The sequence below is a fragment of the Prionailurus viverrinus genome, chromosome C2 (assembly GCF_022837055.1).
Source record: "Prionailurus viverrinus isolate Anna chromosome C2, UM_Priviv_1.0, whole genome shotgun sequence".
Taxonomy (NCBI): Eukaryota; Metazoa; Chordata; class Mammalia; order Carnivora; family Felidae; genus Prionailurus; species Prionailurus viverrinus.
Window position 1 is genome coordinate 99,333,534 of NC_062569.1, and position 25,484 is coordinate 99,359,017.

The 25,484-nt window shown below is 37.7% G+C and overlaps 1 protein-coding gene across 2 annotated transcripts in view; it reads right to left on the reverse strand.

Annotated features, from left to right (window-relative positions):
- GRAMD1C (GRAM domain containing 1C) overlaps positions 1-25,484 on the reverse strand; it is a 115,015-nt gene that overhangs the window by 43,920 nt on the left and 45,611 nt on the right. The window contains exons 1-3 of one of the 2 annotated variants that reach the window (XM_047874271.1): positions 7,482-7,806; positions 4,001-4,119; positions 309-441 (exon numbers count right to left, since the gene is read on the reverse strand). In XM_047874271.1, the coding sequence (XP_047730227.1) occupies positions 309-441; positions 4,001-4,044 (177 nt within the window). In that variant the 5' untranslated portion in view covers positions 4,045-4,119; positions 7,482-7,806. Of the gene's footprint in view, positions 1-308; positions 442-4,000; positions 4,120-7,481; positions 7,807-25,484 lie in introns of those variants that run through there. The other variant, XM_047874270.1, reaches the window with a different exon arrangement.

The following is a 25,484-nucleotide window of genomic DNA, read 5'->3' on the forward strand; positions in this document are numbered from 1 at the left end:
GAGAAAAATTCTGCTAACTACGAATTTCTCTATCATATTTTATTTTTAATGATGCCTATCCCCCTTATAGACAGATGCTCAGGGAACTGTCTGGTAGTTTTGCACCATATCCAGCTCTGAACAGAACAATATATTATTCCCATATAACCTCAGTTACTTAAAGACTTAAAACCCTTTTCTTAAAATAAAGGAGCAGCCTGACATCCTAAACTTTAAAAATTTTGTACACTTTGTTTTTATTTGATCTTACATTATGATGAACACATGACAGCATCAGATATATTTTAAAAGGGATATCATACACTAACCCCTTTCGGTGAATTTCCATCAATTGACTCTGTCTCTGAAACACGATTAACTGATTCTCGTGTAAAACTGATGGACTTGGAAAATTTTTCATCTCTCGCCCCACAATCATCCAAGCTGCTTCTTCCTGGACTTCTATAAGAAACACATCATTATAGAAATATAACCAAGATCAATTTCATACAAATAAGTGATTTAGTCTCCCTACTGAGGTCTTCTCTATTATACAGCATTTTGACAACAAATGGTTTTTTGTAATGTAACAAATAAGTCCTACTTATAACAAGACCATCTTCTTAAACCACCTGCAAATGACTTTATTTTTGAAAATAAGATGTGCTCATATGAGACATTATAAATGTCAGAAACCATTAAAAAATTAACCAAATACCAGCGGCAATAACAGCAAGTAACCCAATGAATATTATAGCTTGTTTGAATTTCAGTTGGGGACCGCCACAAAGCTTTGAAAGGTACAGACTAGATGTTTGGGTTGGATGCCAGTCAGCACCAGGAGGCAGCTCTGGATTTCCTTTCTTCTGACTCAGTTCCAGCTGAGGTGGTGACTCCCTCCCAGAAGGGGGTGCTCCTGATGTCTGAGCACAGACCCCATTGATCAGTCCATGCCCCTTTTCTTGTTCTTCTTGTTCCTAAGAACCAGGTTTAAGGAACAGCTTTCAAATGGTCATAGGAACATGACTACAACAAATGTCCTGGGACTTGCTTTTCCTCTTTCTGGGAGGAGCATAAAGAAAGGAAAATCTATTATATATAAAAGAAGTACAACTGATCTAATTTTCAGGCCTTGAACTTATTGAGCAATTATTATTCCTATGTAATCATTGCTAGATAGAGACTTAAAGCTCTTCTAAAATAAAGTAGCAGCCTAACATCTTTAGCTAGATTATCCTGAGGAAGGAACAGAAAAGCCAAAGGGCCTTTCATCCCTATTCTACCCCACCCAAATAATACTTAGGTCTGCCACCAAGTCACTCCTGGCTAGGCAGAATGGCAAGACTGAGGGGGACCCAACAAGAAAAATGGCCCTTTGAGACTAGCCCAGCAGCTGAGTGTCTGCATCTAAGGATTTTAAGGATGGGAGTGAGTTGTGGAGAAATATAGAAAGGAAAAAGGAGGAGAGAGAGTGATGGAGAGATTGAAAATGAAGACAAAGAAAGTGGAACAGCTGAGGAAATAAAGGTGTGAGACAGATACACTTCTTTTGGAAATAGGAAGAAAGGGAAAAGGAAGAGAAGAGGAAATAAGAATCTGGCCACATTCTCTCTGAGAAAGCACTCAATTGCTAGAAGAAAGTTTTCTGGTGACCTCAAAAAGCTAGAACTTACAGTGTATAAAGCACTTGGTCAAAAATATTTATTCTTGGGCGCCTGGGTGGTTCAGTCTGTTGAGCGTCTGACCTGGGCTCGGGTCATGATCTCACGGTTCGTGGGTTCAAGCCCCGCATTGGGTTCTGTGCTGACAGCTTGGAGCCTGGAGCCTGCTTTAGATTCTGTCTCCCTCTCTCTCTGCCCCTCCCCCCACTCATGTTCTCTCTCTGTCTCAAAAATAAATGAACATTTAAAAATAACTTTTTTATGGGAATACAAGCTGGTGCAGCCACTCTGGAAAACAGTATGGAGGTTCCTCAAAAAACTAAAAATAGAACTACCCTACAACCCAGCAATTGCATTACTAGGCATTTATCCACAGGATACAGGTGTGCTGTTTCAAAGGGACACATGCACCCCTGTGTTTATAGCAGCACTATCAACAATAGCCAAAGTATGGAAAGAGCCCAAATGTCCATCGATGGATGAATGGATAAAGAAAATGTATACAATGGTGTATTACTCAGCAATCAAAAAGAATGAAATCTTGCCATTTGCAACTACGTGGATGGAACTGGAGGGTATTATGCTAAGTGAAATTAGTCAGAGAAAGACAAAAATCATATGACTTCACTAATATGAGGACTTTAAGAACCAAAACAGATGAACATAAGGGAAGGGAAACAAAAATAATATAAAAACAGAGAAGGGGACAAAACCGAAGAGACTCATAAATAGGAGAACAAACTGAGGGCTAGGGGAGGGGTTGTGGGAGGGGGGATGGGCTAAATGGGTAAGGTGCATTAAGGAATCTACTCGTGAAATCATTGCTGCACTATATGCTAACTAACTTGGATGTAAATTAAAAAAAATTAAATTAAAAAAAATTTTTTAATAAAAAAAATATTCTCTTCTTCACAAGAAACTCCTTGAGTTGGCAGGGACCTTGGAGATTATCTAGTTTAACTACCTCATTTCAGAGATGGGTAAAGTGAGGATCTGAAAGGCTACGAGATTTGCTTGAGGTTGTGCAGATACTTGGTGGCCAAGTCCAGACAAGAATCCAGATCTTCTTTACCATAACCCAAGGCTCTCTACATTATGTCAACTGTTTTTCTACCCAGCCCCAGTACCTAAGAAACACTAGTAAACTTTACAAGGAGAGTAGTACAATGGAAAATTTTAACTTTACAGAAAACTAATAAAATATGCATGTGCAACCACGTAAAAAAGTCTAAAATATTGATGCTGAGCTGAAACAGTATAAAGAGGATCAGCATAACTAGAAGACTACCTAAAATAGAAGAAAAAAAAACTGTAAACATACTGAGACTTCTGAAAGATTTCCATTTTTAACTTGCTATAGAATTTTTAAGAGTTTTATTAAGATATAACTCACATTCCATAAAATTCACCCCATTTAATGTGTACAATACAGTGGTTTATAGAGTTGTACAGCCACAACCACTATCTAGGTTTAGAGTATGTTCATCAACAAAAAGAAATCCTGTGCCTGTTAGTAATCACTCCCCATTCTCCCTTCCTCCCAGCCCTTGGTAAATACTAATCTACTTTCTGTCTCTATAGATGTGCTCATTCTGGATTCCATTTCACATAAATGGATTGTACAATACGTGCTCTTGGGTAACTCACTTCTTTCACTTGCTTCCGTCATTTATAATGTCTACTATAGAATTTTAATGTATTATCCTTAATTGTTTTTATTGCTACGACCTCAATTACCATTGGACAAAATGCACTTTTACTTGTATAGGTTAATAAAAATATCCACTCTTCCAAAGAATCCCCATCAGTCAAAAATAATCTCATCTCTGAATTTATCATATTATCTATTGCTCCTTTTGGCCTTTGTCATTTTCAACCCTGTATTATAAGTATTTGCATTCTCCATAGTAGTATCAGCTCCTTTCATTAATGCATTCAGTATTTATTGAGTGTCAACTACATGTCAAGCACTATGCTAGGGTTTCCTTGAGGAAACATCATACCATCTTTGTATCCCTCAAAATACCTACCAGCTAGTTTATTTTATTGTTATCTACAAGCTCAGAGATGTCACTAGGTACTTCTTCAGACCCTTAAAAAAAAGTTTTACTAAAACTATGCTTTAAGCAAACCCTAGGTAACAGAGTTACAAAATTAACATTTCCTTATATGTCCTATATTTGCTTACCAATTTAGCAAACTATTCAATGTCCTCACCTTTCACTTCATTCCACTACAAAGACCAAAGAGGCAAATTCCACCCAAGGACAATTTAATAGAAATTCTAAATTGGTAAAGTCTAAAATAATTCTGCTTTCATTAATGATTAATAAGTTGTGATAGTTAACATTTTGCTCTACCTTGGCTGCACAGTATCCTCGATTGACAAAGACAAGTTTTCCATCTCTTCAGCATTTAAGCCTAGCTCATTACCATAGTTCTGCTGGAGCAGCTGCCAGAATTCCTGTCTGGTCAAGCTCTAAAATGACACAAAAATTACACTGAATATTGGAAAATATAAGATACTACAACATAGTGATTCAAACATGAATTTTGAGGTCAAAATGACCTGTTGTGCAGATTCTAAATGTGAAAGTTTGGTAGTTATTTGGCCTTTTCAAATGACAGTTTTCTGCATGTATAAAAAATGGGTTAACAGGGGTGCCTGGGTGGCTCAATAGGTTTAGCGTCCTACTCTTGATTTCGGCTCAGGTTATGATCTCACAGTTCGTGAGACTGAGTCCCACCTCAGGCTCTGCACTGACAACATGGAACCTGCTTGGTATTCTCTCTCTCTCTGCCCCTCCCCTGCCCGTGCTCTCTCTCCTTCTCAAAATAAATAAATAAACATTTTTTAAAAACGGGTTAACAAAACTTACCTGACAGGGTTGATACTGGGAGTAGATAAAATTATGATTTTAAAGTGTATAACATAATAACTACTTAAATGAGAAGAGGTTTCAAATTGTCTCTTCATAAAATAATTTGTTCATAGTATTATTGGGCAATCACTAATCTGCAATTTAAATTCTACAATCCAGGGGCCCCTGAGTGGCTCAGTAGGTTAAGCGTCTGATTTCAGCTCAGGTCATGATCTCCCGGTTCATGAGTTCAAGCCCCACTTCCAGCTCTGTGCTGACATCTCAGAGCCTGGAGCCTGCTTTGGATTCTGTGTCTCCCTCTCTCTCTGCCCCTCCCCAACTTGTGCTTTGTCTCTCTCTGCCTCTCAAATTAAAAAAGAAATTTTCTTAAAAAAGAAATTTAAATTCTACAGCCAAATAAATAAATAAATAAATAAATAAATAAATAAATAAATTCTACAATCCAACTGTCTACCATGACCACTGGATCAGCATTCAGTGTTCTAATCATCAACTCAAAACCATTCTCTTAATCCATAATGTATCTGAATATTTTGACCATTTTTAACACCTTATATATCAGTAAATTTTAAGTTATATTTTCCTACAATATAAAAGGCAACAGGATAGAATTCAGAGTATTTCCTTTAATTCATTTATAAAAAAATCCATCTTGTTCTTTCTTTATAGGTAACATATCAGTGTTAAAATCATCTAAAACAAAAAAGTCATGCATGCACTGTAGAGCAAAACAAAAACAATAATAATAAGATAACCAATGGTCTGATTTCTAGAAACATTTTAGGTGGTTAATTACATGATTAAGCACCGTAGAGGGAGGCAACATAACACCTGAGGCAACTGTTGGCAAGACTATTTCTCATTCATTTAGCAAATATTTATTTAGAACCTCCAAACATGTATCACTGCACTACATGGCTAAGAATAAACATGATATATACAAGTTAAGCTCCTTGTTCTCAAACAACTTATAATATAGTTGAAGAACCATGGGAGACTTTTAAGTTAAATATGACAGGCTATAATATTAAGTACTAAAGTACTGATACAATCAACTTACTATAAAAGTCTAAAGGCAAGGGTGCCTGGGTGGCTCAGTCAGTTAAGCGTCTGACTTCGGTTCAGGTCATGATCTTGTGGTTTGTGAGTTCGAGCCGCGCATCGGGCTCTGTGCTGACAGCTCAGAGCCTGGAGCCTGCTTCAGATTCTGTGTCTCCCTCTCTCTCTATCCCTCTCCAACTAATGCTCTGTCTCTCTGTCTCTCAAAAATAAATAAATGAAAAAAAAGAATTTTTTAAAGTCTAAAGGCAAGAAATATTACTGTGGTTTAGCGTGATCAGATAAGGCTTCACATTGGCTAAATGTCTTTAGCAGAGCTGAAGGAAGGACATGAATGGGGAAAATGGAGAGAGGAGGAAATTTTGAGAGAGAGAAACCAACACACAAATACAAAATAAATACATAAAGAACATAGGTAATGTCTATTTTGCAGTCGGTTAATAGTTTATTGACCTAACTGGGGTAAAAAAAAAAATTAAGTTGGAAAATAGAGATAAATATAGGGAGATTTAAGGGGGCCATATATATGCCTTAAATTCCTCCCTGATATTCCCCTTGACAGATGCCACTTTCTTTTTTCTTTCTCCTTGTTTCTTCTCCATGTCTAGTGGCTATGGAATCTTTGTTACATTACACTAGATGACCTTCACTATATTTTACAGAACCTCGAAGAAATTAAGAAAAAAACGTCTGCATTTTAGACCACTAGTTTCCAATTTGCCATACCCAGACTGGTAAGATTCCACAAGAGTAGTTGATGAAAATTCAGACATTACTATCAATATTTCCAAAAATAAAAAGTATCCAAACAATTACCTACAATAAAGTTATTCAAGCTAAGTAAAATGTCAGGCCCCTTTGAGGCTGAATTACATTAGCCTAGAGCAGTTATTCAGGCTCATAAGAAACTCTCATTGCAAATAATGTTTGTCTAATAAACAATAATGTTCTAAGATTTTATTATTTAGTTATATACCATTTGTTTGGTGGACAAAGTCTTTGGAAGACTAGTGTCCACAAAAGAAAAATAAAAAGGATCACTAGTGGTAGAGAAAGTTAAGGAACTTGATTCTTGATCCTAACACATTTCTTTTCTGATTCCCACTCCAAAAAAGCCATTTGTGTACAGCAGTTAGCTCATACTAATAACTCAATCTTTCAAAGACATTATCTTTGAAATACTTCTAGTGTCATAAGTGGATGGTTAACTTTATAAAGAGAAACAAGAAATATTTCAATATACTTGTGGAAGATTATTTTATAAAAACTTCTCTGAAATAATAAATATCAAACTATTCCAAAAACAGACTAAAAGAAGTAGATAAAACAATTATAAATATTCAGGTGACTTCCTACAACTGAATGACATGAAACTTAGACATAAAATATTAACAATAAAAACACAATTTTATTTGACTACATGAATGTTTTAAATACGTTATCAAAAACTATCAAGATGTGAATAGTTAATAGGGTAATTTCAATATACTTTTTCATTTCTGAGTTTATATATATATATAGGAACTTCTATACAAAGTATAAAGTATTTATATATAAAGTATATGTTTACATATATAAATATAAATTTATAAAAATATAAAGTGTATATATAAAGTATCTATGTATGTAAATTAGTGGAAAACAAAATAGAACTCATTTAATTCACCATCTTTTTTTAAGTTCACCATTTTATAGATCTGCTCATTTGTTAAAAACAAGTTTTTCCATAAAGTTGATCAGAAAAGACAAAAACGTGGTCATTTATTTATAGTTGTGTTGAATATTTAAACATTAAAACATATACCCAGACTGATATTCATAATTCTCTGAATAACAATAATTTTCTAAAGAGGTTGTTTTAAAAAACATCCTAAATTTTAACCAAAGGCTGACCACGTACCTGCAAACAATGAAGAGTCCTGGTTCAGCCTGCAGGCTACTTTAACAAAATAAAGATGAACCAAGCAGCAATCAGATACGACTCAAAAGTCAGAAGATCAATTTCTGGCCCAGAAAGCTTTGTATTCTAAGTATTCTGCAAAGTCTTTATCTGCAGCAGAGTTCCCAATATTTAATGACAACTACATAAAATCACTGTTTCAATCTTCTCTTTTTGTTATGAGAGGCTTTTCCTTATGAAAGACAAGTCCTACAGAGTTCAAAGCACATTATTTGTCACTTCCTGGTTTGTAGTATCAGCACTCTTTCCAAGGTTGCAGGTCAGAATGCAGAATTGGTAGTTACACCTCACTCTACAGGTTCCTAAGCCACTCCTACTAGAAGAGGATAGGTAAACAGGGTTTTATTAAAGGGACAGTTCTCAATTTCTTCTGTTCCACAGAAGATTAGAAACAATAAAATGCAAATGAAAATATCTTGCTTATGCTCAATTACTATGTCAATCTCATTTTAAGGATTAAATATATCAAGGGCTAAATTTCTTCCTCCATGCTATCGCTTTCTATTCATTTCTAGCAATGTCATTATTACTTCTTCATATGCCACTTCTTCAGTATTGATGTAGCACCTCATCAGACTCATGCATTAACCCTTTATCACTATCAAAGATTGAGTTCTTGAGTATTATAAATGGAATTCCAGGAAATGGCAAGAAGAGTGAGCTATTCAGGTCAAGCAATTCCAATAAGCCCTCGGCACATCATTCATCACTGAAAAGTTTACATCTTCATTACTCAATAGTTCTTTCCTTTAAAAATATTTTTTACTTTCTTCAGAATAATTTCCTGGCAGGGACCTGGGATATAATAAACACACAGAGAGTCTCATCTACCAATTCCAATTTTTCCTGAAGAAAAATGTTCCTCTAAATAAAAAATCACAGCTTGCCCGAATTTCTACCTAGGTATTCCATTTAATTTAGTAAGGTGTTAGACAACATCAAATGCTACTCAATGAACTGCAAGGATATCCTTTTGGGGGGTTGCTAAAACCTAATCATTTAATGCAACAGCAGAATGAGGGACCAGAGCAACACCGGAGAATAGCACGCCCTCAAACAAAGAAAGCACACATGGGGGATACAGTACACTGTCTAAAAATCAATGCTTTTGGCATGTTATGGAAATTCTCATGGGTTGCAATTATAGATAGATATCCTTACTCTATTATGGTAACCAAACTGCTATGAGAAAAATATACCTTAGCTATACTGTAAATGAACATATATACTAAGATCATATATACTTATATGCTAAATATAAAAATTCTTATAGTAAACCATCAGTAAGTATTCAGTAAATTTAGTAGGCTTACAAGGGAAAACAGAACCTAAGACTGAGCCCTAAGAAAGCCTGGCACACAAAGGAGTGGCCAGCAAAAAAAAAGAATGAAGGAAATACCAGACAGGTAAGAGGGAAGTCCAGAAAGAATGATGTCATGGAATTCAAGGAAAGAAGGTGCTTCAAAATGGAGGGAGTGTGTAGTAGTGTGGAATGTTGCTGACAGATCAAGTACATGGAGAACATCCATGGCAAGTGCAAGCATGCCAAGGAAACAGCCTGGCAAGCCAGTTCACCAAGACTAGCAGGGGGAAGAAGGGAAGGGGGGGTGCGGAAGGAAGAGAAGGGAGAAGGAAAGAGTCAGTGGGGAAGCAGCCAGGGCATGAGGGGCTTTGTATGTCATGCTGAGGAAAATGGGGTTTACACTGTTAAAATATGAAAAGCCAGGGCACCTGGGTGGCTCAGTCGGGTTAAACATCAGACTTTGGCTCAGGTCATAATCTCGCGGTTCCTGAGTTTGAATCCCACACTGGGTTCTCTGCTGTCAGTGCACAGTCTGCTTCAGCTCCTCTGGCCCTCCCTCTCTCTCTCTCTCTCTCTGCTCCTCCCCAAGTCATGGTCTCTCTCTCTCTCTCTCTCTCTCTCTCTCTCTCTCAAAAATAAACATTAAAAAATTAAAATATAAAAAGCCACCTAATGGTTTCACATAGAAAAGTAAAAAGTTCAAACCTGTTTTTTGAAAGATACACTTTTAAAACCATTATCACTTTGGTAACAATCTAAAGGACAAATTACAGTGTTAAAAAGAGCTATTTAGGAGACTATTGTAATGGCTCAAGGTAGAAATGATAAGGGCCCTGGTGAACAACACAACATGGTTGGGGAAGGAGAGGTAAGGAACAAGGATACATCCAGGTTTCTGGCTTGGGTGACCAGGTACAAGGAGGTACACTTCACCAACTGAGGGAAAACAGGTGGAGGAGTTCTGCTAACCAACAAGGTAAAACAGAGGGAACAATATAAGAATACAAATACTTTTCCATTACCAGGCTATTATATAGAAAACGTGACTAAAACAGTCAGCAATTTTACACTTATTTTTCCAGGCAGGTTTGAATGTTGTACTTAGATTTATAGCACTACTGGAAAACTAGATTTCCAAGTACAGGAATTCCAAAACAAGTGATCACTGGGGAGAGGCAGGAGAAAGAATAAGGGGATTTGACAAGACTGAGGAGTCTGCAGGAGAAGGCTGGATGACACTCTTCCAAAAGGTCTCAGAATTTGACATTAACTTCCTAAACTGACCGCCTTTTGGAGAATGGCCCCAGCACTGTCAGTGGCCTGTAGTTGCACTCAGAGTGGCTAACTTTAACAAGCCACACTCACATACTGCATATACTCTGTCAGTGGTAAATGCACTAATGCACAACAGGGGGACAGTCCTTTCTAGTCACTGGAAATCTTTCATTCTGCCACACAGGGTGCTCAACACCTTTTAAGTCAGGTATTACTAATCAGAAATTTGCATGATAAGCATGGAATCAGAGCAAAGGTAGACAGTTTAAAGGACCAACTGTGATGTTGGTGTGGACTGATGATTCATCTCTGTACATTTCTCTAGTGATCTCAGTTGGCCTCTGTAACTCTATTTTTCTGTCCTAAGTTCTTGGCCTAAGTCCAGCCAACCCCCCTCCAGACTGACATATTTGTTCTTTATACATACTAATATAATCAACCAACTGTTTTATTTATTTTTAAAATGTTTATTTTTGAGAGAGAGAGAGACAGAGAGACAGAGAGAGACAGAGAGAGAGGAGGAGAGAGGATCCAAAGCAGGCTCTGCGCTGACAGCAGCAAGACCAATGCGGGGCTGGAACTCATGAACTGTGAGATCATGACCTAAGCGGAAGTCAGATGCTTAACCAACTGAGTCACTCAGGCACCCCCAACCATTTTAAATCCATTTTTCTCCAACACACCTGAGGAATAGGACACCCTTTTGTCATTCTCCTATTAGCAATTCCCAAAACAGAAGCTGGAATGACATGAATCAAACTTTGGAGGGGGGTATCTGTGTATATCAGAAGAGCTCCTCTCATCACCTTACCCCTAGTTCTGACACATGCCCCTGCTTCTGACCTTAGGAAATAAGTCAGAAAGCCAGTCTGTCTCTTTAAGCCTTAGAATTTAAAATGAGTGCAAATTTTTGCTCTCAGAGGCTCTGGTTTTAAATAATCAGTCTCAAAATGTATTCTTAAATTTGCATGAAGAGCTAGCTTCATAGCAGCCCCCACATACTGGCAAGAGAGACCACCATTATCTCTCTGAAAGAAAAATAGTACAAAAAGAGCAATTTGACTCTATACACATCCTGCCTGTATTGGCAGGAACATGGAACATGAACACAAGGAACATGAAAGGATTAATATTGAGGCTTGAGCTTTAACCAAAAAAACTTTTAACTTTTAAGCTTTGTTAAAAGTAATAACCTTATAGGGGCGCCTGGGTCTCAGTCAGCTGAGCATCCAACTTCGGCTCATGTCATGATCTCACAGCTTGTGGGTTCGACCCCTGCATCAGGCTCTGTGCTGACAGCTCAGAGCCTGGAGCCTGCTTCGGATTCTGTCTCCTCTGCCCCTCCCCCACTTGCACAGGCATTCTCTCTCTCTCAAAAATCAAGAAACATTAAAAAAAATTTAAGTAATAACCTTATATATTCATCCTGTTTTCTTGATAATTCAAGTATACAAAAGATAACGTTCCTTTGGCAACTGAGGATTCTTCAGTGTTTCCAAATAATCATTTGTTCTCATGTCGCATAGAGGTTTAAAAAACTGAGTTAAGGCATACCTTGACTGTTGTTTCTGTAACCAAATGCCTGTTTTCTCCCCATCGTTTGCCTTTTCCTTGAGCAGAGAATTGAAAAAGTCTTGTTATTTATTTTTTTATTTAAAAAAATTTTTTTAATGTTTATTTTTGAAAGAGAGAGACAGAGCACGAGCAGGCGAGGGGCAGTGAGAGAGGGAGACACAGAATCTGAAACAGACCCCAGGCTCTGAGGTGTCAGCACAGAGCCCAACGTGGGGCTCGAACCCACAAATCACAAGATCATGACCTGAGCCAAAGTCCGACACTTAACCGATTGAGCCACCCAGGCCCCCCAGAAACAGTCTTGTTATTTAAACGTAATGATCATCTGGAGTCAAAATCATTAAAGTTTTTTACTAAACTGAATCATTCAAAAAGTATTTATTGAGCATCTACTATGTATAATGTAACACTATAACTTATTGTCCACTCTTGAGAGTAAAGGGCATTATTGACAGAGTGCCAGACAATACTGAGTAAAGCAAGATGTATGCCAAAGTTCTATAGTGAATACTGACCTGGTCACTATGAACAATGAACACTATGAACAATGAACAAGACAGACATGGTCCTTATCTTCAGGGAGTTTATAGTCAAGCAAGGAGAACAGAAATAGAACACAGAATTATATGTATAGTGAACTTTACAAAGGAAAATTGCAAGATGTTATAGAAAGGTAAAGGAATGGACTTGACTTCGTCTCATTAATGAGTTCCATTTCAAACTAGGGGCGGGAAAGAAGCAGGCACAAAGACCATGCTTGAACACCTACTGTAGGGGGAGCAGGGGAGAAAGGCAGAACATTTAAGAATGGGGAGTGTGTGTTGAGATGAAGCTGGAATGGTGGGCTGGGGCCTGATCATGGGGTCCCTAGATAAAATTTTAGATTTTTATTCCAAGGGATATGGGTATTAAGCAGGAAGCTAATATTGGTAGGCATACATTTTAAAAAAGATAAATTTGGCTGTAGTATTGTTCAGAGGTCAAAAACTTCCTGTGAAAGGCCATACGGTAAATATTTTAGGCTTTGTAGACCAGTCTCTTGCAAATACTCAACTCTGCTGCTGCAGTGTGAAAGCATCCATATAATAAATAAACAAAAGAATGTGGCTATGTTTCAGTAAAATTTTATTAATGGACAAGGAAATGTGAATTTCATATAATTGTGCCATGAAATATTATTCTTCTTTTGATTTTTTTAAAACCAACTTAAAAAGGTAAGCCATTCCTACTTTGTGGACTATACAAAAACAGATGGCAAGATTGTTTGGCTCTGAAATAGAACATGGAAGGGTAGGAGCTTTAAACAAAATAGCTGAGGATGGGGAAAGGCCTACAGTATTATCTTAAACCATGGTTGCACGCTTCTTCACAAAAGACAGAAACCACCAATTGTTTGTATCAAAGAATGGAGCTGCCACTGTCTTTTGGCCCCACAAATCGCAGATATTCAACGTGCTGTCTATAAAAATGGTGCTGGGGAGCCCGGGTCATCATCTAATGGGTAATCATTTGACTTTAGCTCAGGTCATGATCCCACTGTACGTGAGTTCAAGCCCTACCTCAGGCTCTGTGCTGACAGCTCAGAGCCTGAAGCCTGCTTCAAATTCTGTGTCTCCCTTTCTCTTTGCCCCTACCCTGCTCACACTCTGTTTCTCTCTCAAAAATAAATAAGCATTAAAAAAAATTTTAGGAAAAGGTGCTAAGCTCAAAGGTTGTGAACTAAGCTGAAGTGCTATAAATTACTGCATGACTAACCATAGTGACAGGTTAAACACATGTCTACACACTGAGGATTTATGTTAAGCTAAGTCAAATATCTGAAATAAACTGTTCTTTCTGAAGCAATACATCAGACAAAGCTTATGAATGAAAAAAAATGTACTTTTAAAAGCATTCTTTCTGAAAGGCATCGTATTTGCCTCTAGCTATTTTCCTTTTTTGTGGATTTATTTTACTGGAGAAATCAATAAAACACACAGAACACACACACACACACACACACACACAATTTAAAAATCATTTTGTTGTATTTACCTTAATCTTTTTTCTAGATTAGTTTGCTTTGTTTTTAAGGCCTTGTCATGTAAGAAGTAAAACTAAGTAAGACATACTTATTCTTACTCTCAGATCCCCAGTCACAAGTAAACATAAATATAATATTCTGAACTTAAATTCTCTAAAAATATTTTGTAATTAATTTTTTTTTTCATTTTACATTATTTGAGAGAGGGTGTACATGGGAGAGAGGGGCAGAGGGAAAGAGAAAGAAAATCTTAAGCAGGCAACATGCTCAGCACAGAGCTCAACACAGGGGTCAATACCACAACCTTGGGATCATGACCTGAACTGAAATCAAGAGTCACATGCTCAACCGACTTAGTCACCCAAGTGCCCCTAAAAATATTTTGGGGGAAAGAAAAAAATATATATATGTGTGTGTATATATGTGCATAATATATATATAAAATGTATTATTCAAATGGCTTAGGTTTTTTATAGAATTTTGTAGTTATACTGTATATTTTATGGATTTTGCTTTTTTGAAGGAATAGTATTATGAAAGTTCAAGAAATCTAACCAATGCGGCTTTATCACTTTTAAAAACTAGAAGGCAACTGAAGTGTGTAAAAATTGCAGACAATACTAAAACTGTACCAAGCACTTAGCATTATGCCTGACAACTAATAACTCATAACTGAGAATTGCTACAATTGTTACAGATATTAGTATGTTTTAAAAAACTGTTTTTCAAAGACCACTAGGAAAATACAGGAAGGGTGGTTTTGGTTTTGTTTTCTAGTTCCTTTTCCAGGTGAATTCCACAATGTTTAAAATTCTAGTGAGGTCAGTTTTATTTTTTATTTTTTTTTAATTATTTAATGTTTATTTTTGAGAGAGACAGAGACAGAATGTGAATGGGGGAGGAACATAGAGACAGGGAGACACAGAATCCAAAGCAGGTTCCAGGCTCCAAGAGCTCAGTGCAGAGCCGGACACGGGGCTCAAACCCACAAACCCAAAAGTGAGATCATGACTGAGCCAAGTCAGACGTGCTTAACTGACTGAGCCACCCAGGAGCCCCCATGGTGAGGGCAGTTTTAAAACTGAGATCTCATCTCCAACTTTAGTTGGAGTTTAAGTTCTGTATTGTATTTAACACACAATATGCTTAAACATTGATTTTGTTTTAGTATACAGCAGAAATGGTTACCATTCTGTTTATTAAAATGAGGGTATGGTATCCAATCAAGATAGTCACAAGTTCAACGTGAAAGAACCAAATAATCCAAAGATATAAAAAGCAAAACTACAATAAAGATGGTGACACTCCTTTTGTACACATCAAGAACACAGGTGACATCAGGATCTTTTCAAAGAGGTTTACACTTTACTCCCACCTAGTAAATGCTTTAGTGGCCTTAAAAGTACCATGGAATTACCTTTCTTCCTCCCACTTCAAAGAGCTTTTTAAATTTTTTTTTCATTAAAGTTCAAATCTGTTTCTTCCTTGGCTCATCTGTAAACCTAAACTTTATCACTTCTCTGGAGTTGCTTGTTTTCATAAGGATGTATCTCAACTTTCTCACCTATAAGTGCAAATGGGATGTGGGAAGGATGCTCAGATCCAGCTCATAACCAAATGCAGGTTGCAATAGCAGTCTTTGGCTCCTTATTAAAATGAGGGATGCAACTGGGGGATTCCCAAAAAACTCAGAAAACTTGGCATTGGAGGGTAGCATTAGACATGTCTCTAGGGCAACACTGTCGTTTTCAGCCCATACCAGCAAGAGCAGCCCACTGTAATTATAACAATATAACCGAACATGGCGGGCCTAACATAGGGGAAACAGGCTTTCTGCAGCACAACGCTGAAAGGGCAACGCAGAGCTGTAGGGCAGGAAGTCTTTGTGCAGCTGCCCCATACTCCTGCAGGTGGCTGCCGCACACTACCAGACCAGGCATCCATGGGCCGCCACCCCTAGCATTGCCCAGGCCAAGAACATGGGTGCAGGGCTCTGGGGAGCCTGGGTGCCCAAACGCCAGAAAACACTCATGGGGACGAGGCGAGCTTGCACATGGTGCTTCACTGCCAGTCTTGTCTATTCACTTAAGGAGGGAGGAGGGGCTGGGCTAGGCAAGCTCCCCACCCTCACCCATGTCTCTCCTCTCTGCTCCAACTGGGGACTTCCAGGCCACTTCTCCATGTCCCCAGGACTCTGAGAAAGTGAAAGCAGACAAGTGGGGCACTGTTTGGTAGACCGCAACTTCAGCAGCTGCCCCAAAGTTCGAAAACCATTCAACCATAAGAGCCACAAAGGCCACAATGTGTCCACTCCAGTGAGTGGCTTAGCTGGAGAGTGGGGAGGAGAGGAGGTAAAGTTCTCGCCTCCAATGTTTAAGCTTCAGCTGCAAAGAAGCCTTTCTTACCAGCTGGAAATCTCTACACCACCCCCCAAGCCATTTTTTTAAAATGACGGATTTATTGAGCTATAATTCACATATCACAAAATTTACTTTAAATGTACAATTGAGAAGTTTTTAGCATATCCTGAGCTGTACAATTATCACCACTAAGTCTAGAACATTTTCATACACCCAAAAGATACCCAAATCCATTAGCAGTCACTTTTCATTTCTCCCTCCTCCTGGAAACAAACTTACTCTCTACTTCTATGACTTTGCCTATACTGGACATTTCATAAAAGCAGGATCATGCAATATATGTTCTTTGGGGACTGGCTTTTTTCACATAGCATAATGTTTCAAGGATCATCTATGTTGTAACATGTATCATTACTTCCCTCATTTGTATTGATGAATAATACTCTATTTTGTGAATAGACACTCTGTTTACCCATTCATCAGTTGATGAACATTTAGGATATTTCCACTTCTTGGCTTTGTGAATAATGCTAAGAACCTTCAAGTGCAAGTTTCTGTGTGAATATATGCTTTCAATTCTCATGCATAAAAACCTAGGAGTGGAATTGCTGGGTCATGCAAAAACTATGTCTAACATAAAAACTGCCAAACTATTTTTTCAAAGTTTTCAAAATTTTAGAACCCCACCAGCAATGTATGAGGGCTCTAGTTTCTCCACATCCTTAACTGTTGTCAAGGTCTGCTTTTTATTTTAGCTGTCCCAATGAATGTGAAGTAGTATCTCGGTGTGGTTTTATGTTTCCCGAATGGCTAATGACATTGTGCATCTTTGCATGCACTTACTCGCCATTTGTAGATCTTTGCAGAAATGACTATTCAAATCCTTTGCCCATTTTCTTAATAGGTTATTTGTCTTTTTGTTGTTGTTGAGTTGTAATAGTTCCTTCTATGTTCTAGATATGAATGCCTTATCAGAAACATAACTTGCAAATATTTTCTCCTAGTCCTTGAGTTGTCTTTTCACTTTCTTGATGGATACCTTCAAGTGTAAAAGTTTTGAATTAAAGTCCAATTTATTTTTTTGTCACTTGAGGTTTTGGTATCATATCTAAGAAACAACTATCTAACCCAAAAGTCATAAAGATTCACAGCTACAGTTTCTTCTGAGAGTTTTATACTTTAAGATCTTACATTTAAGTCTGTGATCCATTTTGACTTAATTATTGTATACCATCTAAAGTAGGAATCAAAATTCATTCTTTAGTATGTGCTATCTAGTTGTGCCAGCACCATTTGGTGAAAAGACTTCTTTCCCTGTTGAATTATTTTGGCACCCTTGTCAAAAATCAATTTAAGGCTGGTAAGTGTAAGATTTTATTTCTGGACTCTCCATTCTATTCCATTAATGTATATGTCTAGACTTACACCAGTAAACTTACTGCCTTGATTATTGCAGCTTTACAGTAAACATCAAAAAAAAAAGTGCAAGTCCTCCAATGTTATGGACTGAATTGCATTCTCCTAAATTTTATATGTGAAGCCCTAACCCCCCGATGTGACTATATTTGAAAACAGGGACTTTAAGGAGAAAATTAAAGTTAATGAAGTTGCTATGGTTTGAATTGTGTCCTCCCCCCTGAAATTCATATGTTGAAGCGCTAACTCCCAATGTGATATTATTTGCAGGTGAGGCCTTTGGGAGATAATTAGGTTTAGATGAGGTAAATGAGGGCAGGACTCTCATGATAAGATTAGTGCCTTTATAAGAAAAGACACCAGAAAGTTTGCTCACTCTGGCTCTGGCTCTCTCTCTCCTCCCCTGCTATGTCAGGACACAATGAGAAGGCAAAAAGTATTCTCACCAGAACCCAACCAAAGCTGGCATCCTGATTTCAGACTTCCAGCCCCTAGAACTATGAGGAAATAAATTTCTATACCTTTAGCCACCCAGTCTACAGCATTTTGTTATAGCAGCTTGAGCTAAGACAGAAGTCATGAGGGTGGGGCCCTAACCTAATAGGACTGGTATTTATATAAGAGGAAGAGATACCTTGGGGTGCCTGGGTGGCTCAGTCAGTTAAGCATCCAACTCTTGATTTTGGTTCAGGTCATGATCTCACGGTCCTAAGTTCAAGGCCCATGTTGAGCTCCATGCCCAGCATGGAGCCTCCTTAAGACCCTCTCTCTCTCCCTCCCTCTGCCCCTCTCCTGCTTTCATGCTCTCTCTCTCTCAAAAAACAAACAAACAAACAAACAAAAAACTCCACATAAAAATAATGAAAAAAAAAAAAAAAAAGGGAAGAGATACCAGGAATGTGCATGAACAGAGGGAAAACCAGTGAGAAGGCTGCAAGCCAATGAGAGGGGTCTCACCAGAAATTCACCCTGCCCATTCCACGATCTTGGACTTTCAGCTTCTGGAAGGTGAGAAAATACATTTATGCTGTGTAAGCCACCCAGTCTGTAGTATTTTGTAATGGCAGCCCTAACAGACTAATTCATCTAATTTTATTCTCCTTCTTCAAGATTGTTTTGACTATTCTGGGTACCTTGCATTTCCATATGAGTTTTAGGATCTGCTTGTCAATTTCTTAAAAAAAAAAAAAGCCAGTTGGGATTTTGATAGGGATTGCACTGAATCTGCAAATCAATTTGGGGAGTATTGCCAACTTCACAATATCAAGTCTTCTGATCCATGAGCATGAGACTCTTTTCACTTGTATTGTTTAATTTCTTCTCACAATATTTAGTAGCTTTCAGTGTTCATCTTAAAGTTCTTATTATATTATTATTATTATTATTATTATAAATGAACTATTATTATATTATTATATATGAACTATTTTTGGGGTGCCTGGGTGGCTCAGTCGGTTAAGCATCCAACTTCAGTTCAAGTCATGATCTCACAGTTCACAGGTTTGAGCCCCGTGTCGGGCTCTGTGCTGACAGCTCAAAGCCTGGAGCCTGCTTCGGATTCTATATCTCCCTCTCTCTCTGCCCCTCCCTCATTCATGCTCTGTCTCTCTCTGTCTCTCAAAAATAAATAAAAGTTAAAAAAACATTTATAAATGAACTATATTTTTTTTAAATTTTGGATTGTTCATTTTGAGTGTATAGAAATACATAATTGATTTTTGTATTTTGATCATATGTTCTGCAACTTGCTGAACTTATTAGTTCTAATGGGTTTTTATGGATTTCCTTAGAATTTTACATATACAAAAACATACTATCTACCAGTGGAGATAGTTTTATTTCTTTATTTTTAATTGGATGTCTTTTACTTCTTTTTTTTTTTTTTTTTTTTTTTTTGGCCTAATTTCCCTGGCTAGAGCCTTCAATACAATGTTGAATAGAAATGGCAAGAAAGATTGTAATTTGGCCCAGGTCATGATATCAAAGTTCATGGGTTCAAGCCCTGCCTAGGGCTCTCTGCTGTCAGTGCTGTGCCGGCTTTGGATCCTGTTTCCCTCTCTCTGCCCCTCCCCAGCTCTCACATGCATGCACACACACACTCTCTCTCTCTTTCTCAAAAATAAACATTAAAAAAAAAGAATGGAAGAAAGAAATGGTAAGAAACTACATCCTTGTCTTGTTCTTGACCTGAGGGGGGAAGCATTGATCTCTTACCATTAAGTATGTTAGTTTTATTAGATCAAAGAAATTCCCTGCTAGTCCCACTTAATTTTTTTTTTATCATGAAAAGATGTTGGCTCTTGTCACATTTTTTCTGTATTGATTGAAATGATCATGTCGTTTTTGTCCTTTATTCTACTAATATAGTGTATTACACTGACTGATGTTCATAGGTTGAATCACCTGTATAAATTCTACCTAGTCACAGCATATAATCATTTTTATATGTGGTTGGATTTGTTTTGCTAAATTGGCTTGGATTTTGGTTTGGTTTTGTTGAGCATTTTTATGTCTATAATCATAAACAAAATGAACAGAGACACAATGAACATAAAAATTGTCCTGTAGGTTTCTTGTGATGTTCTTTGTCTGGTTTGGTTATCAAAGGAACAGTGGCCTCAATGACTGAGTTGGGAAGTATTCTCTCCTCTTCTATTTTTTGAAATACATTGTGAAGGATTGATGTTGATTCTACTGTAAACATTTGGCACAATTCACCAAGGAAGCCATCTGGACCTGAGATTTCCTTTGTAGGTAGACTTTTTTTTTTTATTGCTAATTCAATCTCTTTTGTTGTTATAGGTCTATTCAGATTTTTCATTTCTACTTGAGTCAGTTGCAGTGTTTTTTGACTTTCTAGTCACAAGTGTGTCCATTTCATTTAGACTAATTTGTTGGCATACAATGTTCATGGTAAGAATCCTCTTCATTTTGTTTTTTTTAAATATGAAATTTATTGTCAAATTGGTTTCCATACAACACCCAGTGCTCATCCCAACAGGTGCCCTCCTCAATACCCATCACCTACCCACCTCTCCCTCCCACCCCCCCCATCAACCCTCAGTTTGCTCTCAGTTTTTAAAAGTCTCTTATGTTTTGGCTCCCTCCCTCTCTAACCTTTTTTTTTTCTTCCCCTCCCCCATGGGTTTCTGTTAAGTTTCTCAGGATCCACATAAGAGTGAAAACATATGGCATCTGTCTTTCTCTGTATGACTTATTTCACTTAGCATAACACTCTCCAGTTCCATCCACATTGCTACAAAAGGCCATATTTCATTCTTTCTCATTGCCACGTAGTATTCCATTGTGCATATAAACCACAATTTCTTTATCCATTCGTCAGTTGATGGACATTTAGGCTCTTTCCATAATTCGGCTATTGTTGAGAGTGCTGCTATAAACACATAGGGGTACAAGTGCCCCTATGCATCAGCACTCCTGTATCCCTTGGGTAAATTCCTAGCAGTACTATTGCTGGGTCATAGGGTAGATCTATTTTTAATTTTTTGAGGAACCTCCACACTGTTTTCCTGAGTGGCTGCACCAGTCTGCATTCCCACCAACAATACAAGAGGGTTCCCGTTTCTCCATATCCTCACCAGCATCTATAGTCTCCTGATTTGTTCATTTTAGCCACTCTGACTGGGGTGAGGTCATATCTGAGTGTGGATTTGATTTGTATTTCCCTGATTAAGAGCGAGGTTGAGCATCTTTTCATGTGCCTGTTGGCATCTGGGTGTCTTCTTTAGAGAAGTGTCTATTCATGTATTCTGCCCATTTCTTCACTGGATTATTTGTTTTTCGGGTGTGGAGTTTGGTAAGCTCTTTATAGATTTTGGATACTAGCCCTTTGTCTGATATGTCATTTGCAAATATCTTTTCCCATTCGGTTGGTTGCCTTTTAGTTTTGTTGATAGTTTCCTTTGCAGTGCAGAAGCATTTTATCTTCATGAGGTCCCAATAGTTCATTTTTGCTTTCAATTCCCTTGTCTTTGGGGATGTGTCAAGTAAGAAATTGCTGTGGCTGAGGTCAGAGAGGTTTTTTCCTGCTTTCTCCTCTAGAGTGTTGATGGTTTCTTATCTCACATTCAGGTCCTTTACAAATTTTGAGTTTATTTTTGTGAATGGTGTAAGAAAGTGGTCTAGTTTCATCCTTCTGCATGTTGTTGTCCAGTTCTCCCAGAACCATTTATTAAAGAGTCTGTATTTTTTCCATTGGATATTCTTTCCTGTTTTGTCAAAGATTAGTTGGCCATACTTTTGTGGGACTAATTCTGGGGTTTCTATTCCATTCCATTGGTCTATGTGTCTGTTTTTGTGCCAATACCATGCTGTCTTGATGATTATAGCTTTGTAGTAGAGGCTTAAGTCTGGGATTGTGATGCCTCCTGCTTTGGTCTTCTTCTTCAAAATTCCTTTGGCTATTCAGGATCTTTTGTGGTTCCACACAAATTTTAGGATAGCTTGTTCTAGCTTCAAGAAGAATGCTGGTGCAATTTTGATTAGGATTGCACTGAATGTGTAGATTGCTTTGGGTAGTATTGACATTTTAACAATATTTATTCTTCCAATCCATGAGCACAGAATGTTTTTCCATTTCTTTATGGCTTCTTCAATTTCCTTCATAAGCTTTCTATAGTTTTCAGCATGCAGATCTTTTACATCTTTTGTTAGGTTTATTCCTAGATATTTTATGCTTCTTGGTGCAATTGTGAATGGGATCAGTTTATTTATTTGTCTTTCTGTTGCTTCATTGTTAGTGTATAAGAATGCAACTGATTTCTGTACATTGATTTTGTATCCTGCGACTTTGCTGAATTCATGTATCAGTTCTAGCAGACTTTGGTGGAGTCTATCGGTTTTTCCATGTATAATATCATGTCATCTGCAAAAAGTGAAAGCTTGACTTCATCTTTGCCAATTTTGATGCCTTTGATTTCCTTTTGTTGTCTGATTGCTGATGATAGCACTTCCAACACTATGTTAAACAACAGCGGTGAGAGAGGACATCCCTGTCGTGTTCCTGATCTCAGGGGGAAAACTCTCAGTTTTTCCCCATTGAGGATGATATTAGCTGTGGGCTTTTCATAAATGGCTTTTATGATGTTTAAGTATGTTCCTTCTATCCCGACGTTCTCGAGGGTTTTTATTAAGAAATGATGCTGAATTTTGTCAAATGTTTTTTCTGCATTGATTGACAGGATCATATGGTTCTTATCTTTTAATTTTTTATTTTTTTTAATGTTTATTTATTTTTGAGACAGAGAGAGACAGAGCATGAACAGGGGAGGGTCAGAGAGAGAGAGAGAGACACAGAATCTGAAGCAGGCTCCAGGCTCTGAGCTATCAGCACAGAGCCTGACGCGGGGCTCGAACTCACGGACCGTGAGATCATGACCTGAGCTGAAGTCGGACGCTCAACCGACTGAGCCACCCAGGCGCCCCTTATCTTTTCTTTTATTAATGTGATGTATCATGTTGATTGATTTGCGAATGTTGAACCAGCCCTGCATCCCAGGAATGAATACCACTTGATCATGGTGAATAATTCTTTTTATATGCTATTGAATTCGATTTGCTAGTTTCTTATTGAGAATTTTTGCATCCATATTCATCAGGGATATTGGTCTGTAGTTCTCTTTTTTTGCTGGGTCTCTGTCTGGTTTGGAAATCAAAGTAATGCTGGCTTAATAGAATGAGTCTGAAAGTTTTCCTTCCCTTTCTATTTTTTTGGAACAGCTTGAGAAGGATAGGTATTATCTCTGCTTTAAATGTCTGGTAGAATTCCCCTGGAAAGCCATCTGGTCCTGGACTCATATTTGTTGGGAGATTTTTGATAACTGATTCAATTTCTTCACTGGTTATGGGTCTGTTCAAGTTTTCTATTTCTTTCTGTTTGAGTTTTGGAAGTGTGTGGGTGCTTAGGAATTTGTCCATTTCTTCCTGGGTGTCCAGTTTGTTGGCATATAATTTTTCATAGTATTCCCTGATAATTGCTTGTATTTATGAGGGATTGGTTGTAATAATTCCATGTTCATTATGATTTTATCTATTTGGGTCATCTCCCTTTTCTTTTTGAGAAGCCTGGCTAGAGGTTTATCAATTTTGTTTATTTTTTCAGAAAAACCAACTCTTGGTTTCATTGATCTGCTCTACAGTTTTTTTAGATTCTATATTGTTTATTTCTGCTCTGATCTTTATTATTTCCCTTCTTCTTCTGGGTTTGGGGTGTCTTTGCTGTTCTGCTTCTATTTCCTTTAGGTGTGCTGTTAGATTTTGTATTTGGGATTTTTCTTGTTTCTTGACATAGGCCTGGATCACAATGTATTTTCCTCTCAGGACTGCCTTCGCTGCATCCCAAATTGTTTGGATTGTTTTATTTTCATTTTCGTTTGTTTCCATATATTTTTTAATTTCTTCTCTTATTGCCTGGTTGACCCACTCATTCTTTAGTAGTTGTTTAACCTCCATGCTTTTGGAGGTTTTCCAGACTTTTTCCTGTGGTTGATTTCAAGCTTCATAGCATTGTGGTCTGAAAGTATGCATGGTATGATCTCAATTCTTGTATACTTTGAAGGGCTGTTTTGTGACCCAGTATGTGATCTATCTTGGAGAATGTTCTATGTGCACTCAAGAAGAAAATATACTCCGTTGCTTTGGGATGCAGAGTTCTAAATATATCTGTCAAGTCCATCTGATCCAATGTATCATTCAGGGCCCTTGTTTCTTTATTGATCCTGTGTCTAGATGATCTATCCATTATTGTAAGTGGAGTATTAAAGTCCCCTGCAATTACCACATTCTTATCAATAAGGTTGCTTATGTTTGTGATTAATTCTTTTATATATTTGGGGCTCCCGTATTTGGTGCATAGACATTTATAATTGTTAGCTCTTCCTGATGGATAGACCCTGTAATGGTTATATAATGCCCTTCTTCATCTCTTGTTACAGCCTTTAAAGTCTAGTTTGTCTGATACAAGTATGGCTACTTCAGCTTTCTTTTGACTTCCAGTAGCATGATAGATAGTTCTCCATTCCCTCACTTTCAATCTGAAGGTGTCCTCAGGTCTAAAATGAGTCTCTTGTAGACAGCAAATAGATGGGTCTTGGTTTTTTATACATTCTGATACCCTATGTCTTTTGGTTGGAGAATTTAGTCCATTTACATTCAGTGTTATTATAGAAAGATATGGGTTTAGAGTCATTGTGGGGCGCCTGGGTGGCGCAGTCGGTTAAGCATCCGACTTCAGCCAGGTCACGATCTCACGGTCCGTGAGGTCGAGCCCCGCGTCAGGCTCTGGGCTGATGGCTCGGAGCCTGGAGCCTGTTTCCGATTCTGTGTCTCCCTCTCTCTCTGCCCCTCCCCCGTTCATGCTGTGTCTCTGTCCCAAAAATAAATAAAAAATGTTGAAAAAAAAATAAAAAAATAGGGTCATTGTGATGTCTGTAGGTTTCATGCTTGTAGTGAAGTCTCTGGTACTTTGTGGTCCTTGCAACATTTCACTCACAGAATCCCCCTTAGGATCTCTTATTAGTGGTTGGTTTAGTGGTGATGGTTTAGTGGTGATGAATTCCTTCAGTTTTTGTTTGTTTGGGAAGACCTTTATCTCTCCTTCTATTCTGAATTACAGACTTGCTGGATAAAGGATTCTCAGCTGCATATTTTTTCTGTTCATCACATTGAAGATTTCCTGCCATTCCTTTCTGGCCTGCCAAGTTTCAGTAGATAGGTCTGCCACTAGTCTTATCAGTCTCCCTTTATATGTTAGAGCATGTTTATCCCTAGATGCTTTCAGAATTTTCTCTTTATCCTTGTATTTTGCCAGTTTCACTATGATATGTCATGCAGAAGATCGATTCAAATTACGTCTAAAGGAGTTCTCTGTGCCTCTTGGATTTCAATGCCTTTTTCCTTTCCCAGATCAGGGAAGTTCTATAATTTGTTCAAGTACACCTTCAGCCCCTTTCTCTCTCTCTTCCTCTTCTGGA